At 34.3% G+C, this 10753-nt stretch overlaps 1 protein-coding gene across 11 annotated transcripts; it reads left to right on the forward strand.

The window, feature by feature from the left end:
• Positions 1-3044: 3044 nt before the first annotated feature.
• Positions 3045-9300, forward strand: LOC140816460 (probable carbohydrate esterase At4g34215). 11 transcript variants are annotated; one of them, XM_073175740.1, is made up of 10 exons: positions 3049-3405; positions 3624-3677; positions 3851-3864; positions 4259-4388; positions 5256-5360; positions 5471-5547; positions 5807-5976; positions 6186-6270; positions 6826-6945; positions 8176-8288. In XM_073175740.1, the coding sequence occupies exons 1-9, from the start codon at positions 3250-3252 to the stop codon at positions 6914-6916; spliced, it is 882 nt and encodes a 293-aa protein (XP_073031841.1). In that variant the 5' UTR covers positions 3049-3249; the 3' UTR covers positions 6917-6945; positions 8176-8288. The 11 variants fall into 11 exon arrangements, 10 of the variants coding, with proteins under 10 accessions (XP_073031849.1, XP_073031848.1, XP_073031841.1 ...); XM_073175739.1 differs by having other exon boundaries at positions 8111-8239; XM_073175738.1 differs by lacking the exon at positions 8176-8288 and having other exon boundaries at positions 3050-3405; positions 6826-7109.
• The last annotated feature ends 1453 nt before the right edge of the window (positions 9301-10753 follow it).

Here is a 10753-nt window from a genome sequence, read left to right on the forward strand (position 1 = left end):
GAGTGCAAGATTGAGCAGTTGTCGACTGATGCTGCTGCGGAGCACTAGTTATAGACATGATAGTTGCACCACCACCATATGCAACTATTGTATTTTTGTCGTGTCATGGAATAAATGCTGCTGTAGTATAGGCTTAGGTTGTCTTTTGAACTGGTTTGCATCCGGACACTGGCCTGGACTGCCTAACCCAATCGTCCACTTCATCTTGTGGACTTGCAACTTCCCCGATCCTCATGAAACCGACACCAACTTATCAAGATTCTTTAGCTTGCCTGGTTTTATAGACTTCGATCTGTTCATATTATATGCACTCGTCGCCCACATACTGTTTTGACCTTTCCTTTAGAGATTTGGTCCATCTTTGGAGAAAAATGAAATGTTTTGCCTTGCGAACCCGGCGAGTGGAAGGAACGAGAACATTTACAGCTCAAGTTTGTTTCGACGTGAATTTCCTTATTAATATTGTTGATTTTAGTTTTCCTTGAAAGAAAAGGTCGTGGATCGATGTTAATATTGTTGATTTGATCCTTATTAATATTGTTTATTAATTTTACAAAATTTAAGTTATTAATACTGATATTAATAATTTATTTCATATGATTTATTGTGGTTTAATATTAATTAGATGTTTTAATTTGAATATAAAAAACAAATTGATGTTTTCAGTACTCCTTTACTCATCTATTTTTTACATTTTGGTTATAAAAATTTTTGCTGATATATATTATGTGGCTGCGTTTGGTTTGGAGGATAAAATCAATTAACTGATTCGTAAGTAACTGATCAAGCAACTGCTTGTTGTAGCAATGTACTCATATGATGTTCACTGTTTGGTATGATTTGTTCAGTGTAAGATAATTTTGAATTTTTTGATGAAAGGACAAAATTGTCCTTTTTTCTTCTGCTCACTTCGGCGGCGAGGGCAGCGGAGGTCCAGCGACGGTCCGGCGGCGGGCTGTTCGGTGGCGACGGTGGGCGGGGCGGCGGCGGTCATAGCGGGGAAGTGTGGTGTGTTTAGATATAGGAGAAAGGTAAAATTGGAAAATAGAAAGATTAAAATAAAAATATATGACCAGGTTCATTATCATCGGACCACAAGATAAAATTTGGCATGGAGCTTTGTCCTTCCATCCTGTCTCTTTTTTTCACCCCTTACACGGTGTTTAACTTTAAACGACGTTATTCAAAAATATTTATAAAAAATAATATAAATAATGTGGACAATTGTGGAATATGATAATTTTTCAGAGTACGATTGTCAAATTATATTTAAATATTATTTAAAAACAGAAATTTAAAAAAAAAAAAAAACATCACAATCTTGCTTATAGTTTTTGGTTTAAAATTACATAAATTGAAGCAGGAGAAGCTATTTACAAATACCTTAAAACACTTTCAATCATTTAGAATCATAGAATTTTTTTTTCTAAAAACTCTCTCAAAGAATATCTTGATTTCATGATTTCGAATCACAAAAACTATTATGAGATGGTTTTAAAAATTAATTTTGTGAGACATATCTTCTATTCGAGTTATCAATTGAAAAATAATTTTTTTATTTTAAATATAAATAAAATTACCTCATTTCATAAATAAAAATATGCGAGAGTCTCTCACAATTTAACTATATTGATTATAGATAAGTAGTAGTGAGTACAATTTGAAGAGCTGGCATGGAACTTCAGAATGTATTTTTTTTTTTTTTTTTACCATGAAGTGGCAATAGTCTTGTCTTTTTTCGAAGCATTAAAAATAATGGTATAACTGCTCGTAGTTGATTTTTTCTTTCCAAAAAAAGAATAATCAAATGGATTATTCCATAGGATAATTCGTATGTGATTAGGTTAGAATGGCAGTTGAATGAAAAAAGTGTACGAGAAAAAAATGAAATATCGCCGAAGGTTCTCTCACTTTGTCGCACAAACACCATTCAATCCGTGGCAAGAGTTCAATTTAGGTTTACTTTCAAAATTGTGTTCTGTTTTTTATATGGCAACAATTTTATTTCCGAACCGTTTGTAGTTAAACTAAAGATTTTATATTTCAAATGAATTTTCATTAATATTAGACCAACTAGATACCTAAATCGACATCAATTATTTTTCAAAATAAATCTTTAAAAAATGTTTTAAAGAAATTTTTAACCCTTTTGTCCCCTTAATTATTGTCAAGTTTTATAACTTTCCACAAGAGAATTAAGTCTATGCATGGCGGCACCTAATTTAATAAATCAAATTCCTCGGATCACGTTTTTTTATCGACTTGTATATAAACTGATCAAGCACCTACAATCTCGTATCCTTGTTATATATTTCACCACAACCAACTGATCAAAATCTCCAAGAATTTGCAATAAATGACCAGATCAGGTCTAAAATCTCTCATATTACTTATTTTTCCTCTATGTAATTCCATATTATCAATTAACAAGGTCGAAGCACGTAATCCGCAAAAACTTGATTCCTCAAAGCTCCATTGAGACAGAAGTCAAGAAGATTTTAGGAGAATTATACGTAGAAGCGATAAAAACAGGAGGGCCAAGCCATGGCGGAGACGGACATGCATTCACTAATTCATTAACTTCAGATGGAATCAAGAATTCTGATCCCAACGCACGAGCAAGAAACTAGCTGGTGCACCCACAATTTTCATTTAGATAATCTTAGCAAGTGCTTAAAGATATCGATTTATGTATACTTTGATTCAATTTTTTTACATTGTATTGTTTGATTAATTATTCTTTGGTCGGAGTTGTATCATTTACAAATAAATACTGTACAATTTATTTAATAATTTGCACTAGACGTGTTTTTTTGTATTTGTTACAATGTGTAGTGGGAGCATTTTGTTAATGCTTGTGCCTTTTGTACAATCCTGTAAGAAAATAAAAATATTTGAGATTAATGTAAAATCTAATAAAAATATTATATTAAATGTATGGAAAAATGTAAAAGAAATTATTATTTTTATTATTATTATGAAAAATACATTAATATTGGTTTGTTTACTTTAATTACTTAACACAACAAATTTACTTCTTAATTTGTTTTCTAGAAAAAATGGTTTTACTCTGGCAAATATCAGTGCGAAGTATTTGGTCAATGTTCATCGTGCACAATACCGAACTTTAAATTCTGAATTTGTCTGCGAAAGAAAAATCATGATTTAACTATGTTACCTAGTACACATCTATACGAAATCCTGTAAAAACTCTTTTGATCACTATAAGAAAAATCATAAAAATAAAAAATGACGTCGAGTGATCCCGATACAGGCACTGTTCCCGCCGCCGCCGTCATAGGAGGCAAGAAGAATCCCAGTAAGGCCGTAACCACTGATTCAAGCCCTTTTCTTGTTGGGGAAAAAGTCCTTGGTTTTTATGGCTCCTGCCTATACGACGCCAAGGTGCGATTCAACCCTTCTCACCGTCTGTACTGAAAACCCTCATTTAGTTGAATGTCAAGTCTCCATTTTTAAATGGATTTCCGATTGTATTCGCCTCCAGTGATTATTTTGATGGGAAATTATAATTTAACGCAATTATTTTCGAAATAATTGTTGCCTTAATTCCTAACTATAGCTACAAAATCACCTTTAATTTTACTTTCGTTTGTGGAGGCAAGATCGAAAAGGTTGAGATGCATACAGATGGGTGGATACACTTAGTTCATTATCAAGTGAGTACACCTATTATCTGATGCATTCTAGCCTATTATAACCGTTGCTGTTGTAGTTGCATCACTACTCTAGTGTTTCTAACTACACCAAAAAAATTTAACTATGGGGTAGTATCAGTTATAAATAGCTTGTATTATTGTTTCCTGATGGTTTTTTGTTTTTTATTTTTCAGGGTTGGAATAAAAAGTGAGTGAACGCATCTGCTCTGAAAATTATATATCTTGATTTTTTTTCTAGCCTAGAGATTTTTTAATTTTCAACAGGTAATTTTTTGGATAATGTTTCAACTTAAGATTCGTTCAAACTTTGCGGGTATTTATCATTAGTTATTACTTTGAAGAAAGCAGACCCTCCCACATTTCAAGTTATGATATACATGCTTCAACAAATATCTGATTTGTCTAAATTCTGTTTGAGTTAGTATTCTCCTTTCCTTAAAGTTATGTCAATTGTGAATGGAAAATGAAATACGGGTATCTTGATTTGGTAGATAGATGTATGTAAGCATTTGTTATTTTCTTTGTTTGATTCTGTGATAATAACTATGGGAAGTACTATTTCTAATTTGCCTCTTTAACAGGTGGGATGAATGGTTGGGCATTGATCGCCTGTTGAAACTTACAGATGAAAATGTTCAAAGGCAAAAGGAGCTTAAACAGAAGCTTGCTTTAGAGAAGAATGTGAAGCTTGGGGGCCTAAACGTTCTACGGGTTAGAGTTTTTACATCTCGGTTTCATAATTATTGAACTTTTCTTAGCAGTTTGCAAGTCTCATCAGAATCATGCAAGACCATGGCCAAAACTTAGTTGGGTAAACTACATGGATATTTCATATTTGTTATGCTTTAACTTGGAACCTGAGCTCGCATTTATGCATCTTGATACCTATATCTTCTGAATGTATTGTCTTTCACGGCGATGGTGCACCACCTTGTCCATCCTGCAAGGGACAGTGGAAAGTGCTCTGGTTGAAGGGGCCCTTCACTTCTCCCAATCCTTTTCTCGTGGAAGTAAACGGATGTGCCTCGCATAATAAATTTTACCATGCGAAAGATTTCCTACCTGTTTCTATGGGCAGCTCTAGACACTCTTGCCAAATACAGAATCAAGCCAAGCCCGGCCCCACCTTTCGAGATGTTTTTTCCCCTGATTCACAGTGAATTTTCATGGTTAAAATTGAAGTCCTCGTGTTCTGCATTTTTCGTGAAATCACTTCTGAACTGGAATCTGGATTGCAATGTCACCACAGGGGTGAGAGGCAAGAAATGGAAGCATGAATCCATTGATGAGGTACATCTCTTGGGCGGTAGTTTTTTCGAAGTCAGGCCAATCTGTAGGTTTCAACTTTTGTTTGTGTACCATTAGTACTAACTATAGGACATTTTATGTAATTTTCTGATGGAGGTGGAGTCGTAGGAGCATTATGGTTTTTAAAATCGATATTGCTTCATTTCCGCCTTGTTTTCTCTGCTTGCTATGACTGCTTGACATATTATGTATGCTTCCTTTATAGTTTCTTGAATAAATTTCTCATCTGTGAGTTAAGGCCATGGACTTCTATGTAACAATTAATGGCAGGATGATAGAGTTGCCCCTTTGGAAAAGGTTGTGAACATCCGAATTCCGCTTCCACTAAAGAAACAACTGTTAGATGATAATGAATGCATAACACAGCTCGACCAGGTAAGCCATGAAAAAGAAAGTTCAACTTGCATTCATTATTTCTCATTCGTAGGCCTGAAAATTAATTGATGATTAATTGAAATATCCTCCTCTTAACATTTTCCTTACAGCTTGTTAAACTTCCGCGGTCTCCTAGTGTACATGAGTTATTGAAAAAGTATCATGATTTCAAGATGAAGGACTGCAAGTAAGTCTATTAAATATAGTAATGTTTCTTCTTTTTTCCATTGACTTTTTGTTCATGTATATTTTTATCTTTAGCTCCTTTTAAGATTCCCATTGGAAGCTGGTTGGTAAGTTGTATCTTTGCCTCAATTCTAGAATCAATTTGTTGAGTACGTGTTTGGAAAATCGGAATGTTTATTATACCATATAACTTTGGTATGTAATTTAACTCGGTCCATGTATTTCTTAATGATTATTTTTATGTTTTTTGGTGAGTGAAGGACAGTTGATACAGTTGCAGAGATTGTCAAGGGGCTGTGTCACTACTTTGACAAAGCTTTGCCGACAGTGCTTCTCTATGAAAACGAACGCCAGCAACACAAAGAAGTGATCGTGGATAATATCTCTCCTTCGAGTGTGTATGGAGCCGAACATTTATTGCGACTCTTTGGTACGACAAAGCCTGTAACTGTAGAAAATTATGAATGTTAGTTCTGCTATGGCATGATGACCTTGTCTTACTGATACTAAATACACATGATTTCAAGGCATAGTTATAGATTCCGTTTTGTTCATTATTTAGAGCTTGAAATGTTGCTAAACCTGGCAACTATGCTTCAAATGATATCGATATTTAAGATTTTTTCCCCTTTAATCCAGTTAAATTACCAGAGATGCTCACTGACCTTCATATGGAAATGGAGACGCTGACTAAACTATGTCAAATATCACAGGACTTACTCAGGTGTTGTGATCTCATTTTCTTTGTATTCTGTGGTTTTATTTATATACCTTGTGGATAGGACTCGTTAGTTTCCTTATGATGGCAGTTGCAGTGAGAGTTGATGCTATATTCTAAAACAACTTATCTTTGTCAATATTGAATGATAAATGACCCTGATAATTTTAACCAAGTAGGACTGTTGAATTTTATTTCTTGTGTACTGTTACGTGTTGCTCATGTGAAGTGTCCATTAGAAGTTCAACCAACAAAAGGTTAATAACAAGGGTTTGTTTGAAGAAAGATAAGCGCCTCAGGTTAGAGAATTTTTTCCCATAAGATTGTATTTTGGACCGAATGATTTGTACCATGCTTGATATAAACAACAAAGTGGTGGAATTAGAAATTTGAAATTCGCCAAAATCAAAAGTATGCAAACCAGCTCAGTGGTTTTAGAGAATTTGTTTGAAATTATTTGATCTGAAATGCTTCAACCCAAATTTGAAAAATGGGTAATATATCGTTACTCTTGTACACAATTTTATTTTCATCAGGGGTGTTAATCATGTTGAAATGCAGGTTTCTCCAGATGAACCAAACCTCGTTTTTCCTGTCGAATTACCAGACCTCCGAGGGCTTAGCCCCGACTGTTAAGGATGAAGATACCTAGGAAACATCCTCCAACCTCATTTTTGGCAAGTAAGGATGCTCGGGAATCTAACTGATCTTTCAAATGCTCAAATTAAGTTATCTGAAATTTCCTATGCTTGAGAATGCTGCTGAATCTATCGTGTATCGTATTTGTATCTGAAATCCTATGGTTTTTCTATTTTGCAAGTAGAAAAGATTTCGCTATCGCTCTATTGGCTTGCATGATAATGGATATTCAATATATGATGAAAATATGAAGTTTCCGTACACATGTTAAAGTAATTAACGTTGGTTAAATTACTATATTCATGTGCCAGCAATATGCATCTACGTCGTATGATTCATTGGCTTCAACTGCAAGAGTTAAATTTCATCCTAACTTCAGTAGAAGGGATTAGTCTATACTAGGACCCACAAATATGCTTATCCATGCGATGGTTATATATTGAAATTTTAGAGGATGATATATTTAATTAAAATACAATATATCCGTAGAATATTTAGGGAAGGAGTGAAAAAATTGAGTTATTTAATGATTATATATTGGAAACACATAAAATCACACACAAAAATAGATTGATCGGAAATAAGTAGATTATATTTGCTTTATTTTTGGGGGAAAACGATTAATTTGGAAGATGAAAACTAGACATTGCATATGTATTATAACACAAGAATATATTTTTATAATTATCACTCTTTTAGGGTGCATCGATTCCTTGGAGGCATCCCGTCCCTCATCAAAATTATAAATATTTTCGTTACACACGCACTTTCTCATATTGTATAATTTAAATTGTGGCCTCATAGGATCCACTGCTACACACACACACACATTGTCCGTGTAATGAAAGAGACTTGCAATTAACATGCGTCCAATCATTCATTTCCTTTAGTCCTCTAAATTATTGAAATCGTAATTTCTCCTACTTTTTGTTGTTTTAGTTTAATTTTTGAAGTTCCCTGATATACTCAAAAACTATTTATGTAATTAATACTCCTTATAATATTATGCATACATATATATATATATATGTATATTTGTATGTCGTTTCAATTTGTCGTGTGATCGCATCGAGAGGATTGAATAGCTGTAGTTTCTTTCCTTCCAAACATTATTTAAATCCCATCTACATGTAAATATAATTCTGCCAGGAATTGTGATACAAACGATGTTTTCCCTTATTTTATCGTTACTTTTATCTTACTCTAGTTTGGCAACATCCAAAAAGCTCTCACATGAAAACACTTCATCGTCTAAGAATATTTTCATATTAGCCGGACAGAGCAACATGTCTGGTAGAGGAGGTGTGATCAATGGCACCTGGGACCGATTCGTGCCCCCTCAATGCTATCCCAATCCATCGATTCTGAGGCTCGATGCAGGGTTGGAATGGGAAGAAGCTAAAGAGCCACTTCATTATGATATAGATGTTACCAAGGTTTGTGGGATAGGGCCTGGAATGGCATTTGCTAACTCACTCCTGGAGAGGGATTCAAGCATCGGGACAATAGGTATGGTCCCTAGTGCAGTTGGGGGCACGAATATAACTGAGTGGGGTCGTGGAACCGAACTTTACAACCAAATGATGAGACGGGCTGAGGCGGCAGCGCGCGGAGGAGGAAAGGTTTGGGGGATTCTATGGTACCAAGGTGAGAGTGATTCTTTGAGTAAAGAAGATGCTATGCTGTATAGGACGAGGTTGGAAAAGTTTTTTACGGATGTGCGGTCTGATTTGCAGTTACCTAGTCTGCCAATAATCCAGGTATCGTCTCGATCACATCCGGGAAATAATTGGAAAGGCCAAATATATATTACCTCTAGCTTTATAATTGAGCCCGAGTTCAAATTTTATTGAACTGCTCGAGTTCTCAAACAGAACTAAAAATTTTGAGTTCAAATCGAATCAGAGTTTAATGTCGATCCCATTTGTTATATTAAGCAAGATTTCGACAAACATATATTTCAAATAAAATTTGACTGGGACGATCTTTGGAAAGGGTTGTTTTATCATTTGGATATGATTATTAATAATTTTGGATTGTTTTGTGGTGTAGGTAGCAATTGCATCAGGACTGGGACAATACATAGATATGATAAGAAAAGCTCAGTTAGAGAACGAACTGCCAAACGTAACAACTGTGGATGCCAAGGGATTGAAGCTGGAACCTGATGGGCTGCATCTAAGTACCGCCGCTCAAGTTCAGCTCGGAGAAATGCTAGCCGATGCAGTTTTACGGATCATGGGATCTCCTCCGGCCCACAGCAATTCCCCTGAGAAATCTCATAATTTCTTTTTCAGATGGCTTAGGTAAACAACTCAGCTGTGGTGATCAACTATATATTGAGACTAATATTTTGCATCAAAATATCAGAAAATCATAATTCACAACAGAATATTCAAATATTAATCGTATCGATTTTTATTTAAATTTGAAAGAAATTATTCAAATCTCATCAGTTATGATGCTAATTTTACGAGTTGATGCAAGGGTAGTACCAACTGCTACACAATTCTCATCATGTGGAACTATGATTTCTTTCTGCCTAGCTATATGGGATATGGCGGTGTTTGGGTGGGGGAAGTACCAACTGCCGCACAATTCTATTTGTGTTACTTTTATTGAGGAATACTTAAATGTTTAAATAAATTAATCGTGGAACAGAAAAATAATGGTTCGGTGGTGGTTAGAAAATTTAACTTCGGGCAGGTACATATTGATGTACTTCATTGATAATTATGAAATGAAGGGGCAAAAATTTTGGGCCGGCTACATAGGATTCAGCAAAACTTAAATAAAATTAAAGATTACTTATGATAAAGTTAGATAAAAAAATCGAAACAGAATAAAGAGAGAAAATTCTTTTTTCGATCGATATTTATTATGCTTGTAATGCAAGCAAAGCCGATTCAATTTAGGCCAAAGTTGCGAGCATTGGCTTTTTCTTCTTCTGTGTTTGTTGCTTTTTTGGAATAAATTAAAAAAAAGTAATGAACCAAAATATGTGTGTGTAACTTTCAAGTTACAGTACTACTTTATATAGTCGTATGATATATACTAAAGATATGTAATTCATTTAAATCTGTCTTTAGGGCATTACTTCATGATGAAGTTTCCTATACATTAAAAAGCAAAGGTGTGTATATATATATATATATATATATATATATATATATATATATATATATATATATATATATATATATATATATATATATACATACATATGAAGTTTCCTAGACAATAGCACTTTACTAGGTGAAAAAAAGGGCTAACTTGTTATCATTTGCAATATGATTAAGGGAACTAAGAGCATTTCATCAACTGAGTCGGTAAAATATAATGTAAAAAACGTGCAGTTCGTTGCTATGAGTGAGACAGAACGTTCATATTCGTTAAGTATAATAATATTTGTTACAAATTGATGAAATGTTCATCCAACGGGATCTTGCTTCTAGTAATGCTGCTAATTCTTGTTGAGCATACCTCCAATTCACAATTTTTTTGGAGGAAAATTCTCTACCTTCAAATAACCCTGAATATTCAATTTGTTAGGGAAATATTGTACCCCAAAAATATAGATTATAATGAAAAGAACTTATTCATTTGAGTGGGGGCAAAGCGAGCAATATGGTGGGTCGATGTGATCATCACTGTTGATGCCATGGGGCTTCCCCTAGTCTAGCCGGAATTCACCTCACAACCCCAGCTCAAGTTCGCCTTGGAAACATGCATGATGGCCGATGCAATATTCGTTGAGACTCGATTCCGATCAAGACGTTTTAAGATAAAAAGATGACAATAATCAAATGAAAAGATAGTTGAAATGAAAATGCACATTTCCTCGTTGTAT

The sequence above is a fragment of the Primulina eburnea genome, chromosome 16, assembly GCF_022965805.1.
Source record: "Primulina eburnea isolate SZY01 chromosome 16, ASM2296580v1, whole genome shotgun sequence".
In the NCBI taxonomy this organism is placed as follows: Eukaryota; Viridiplantae; Streptophyta; class Magnoliopsida; order Lamiales; family Gesneriaceae; genus Primulina; species Primulina eburnea.

Bases quoted from the DNA above. Each gene is read 5' to 3' on its own strand.
- LOC140816460 (XM_073175740.1), top strand. From the start codon at position 3,250: ATGACGTCGAGTGATCCCGATACAGGCACTGTTCCCGCCGCCGCCGTC. The intron at 5,548-5,806 runs GTAAGTCTATTA...TGGTGAGTGAAG, and splicing joins TTCAAGATGAAGGACTGCAA to GACAGTTGATACAGTTGCAG. The intron at 6,271-6,825 runs GTGTTGTGATCT...GTTGAAATGCAG, and splicing joins ATATCACAGGACTTACTCAG to GTTTCTCCAGATGAACCAAA.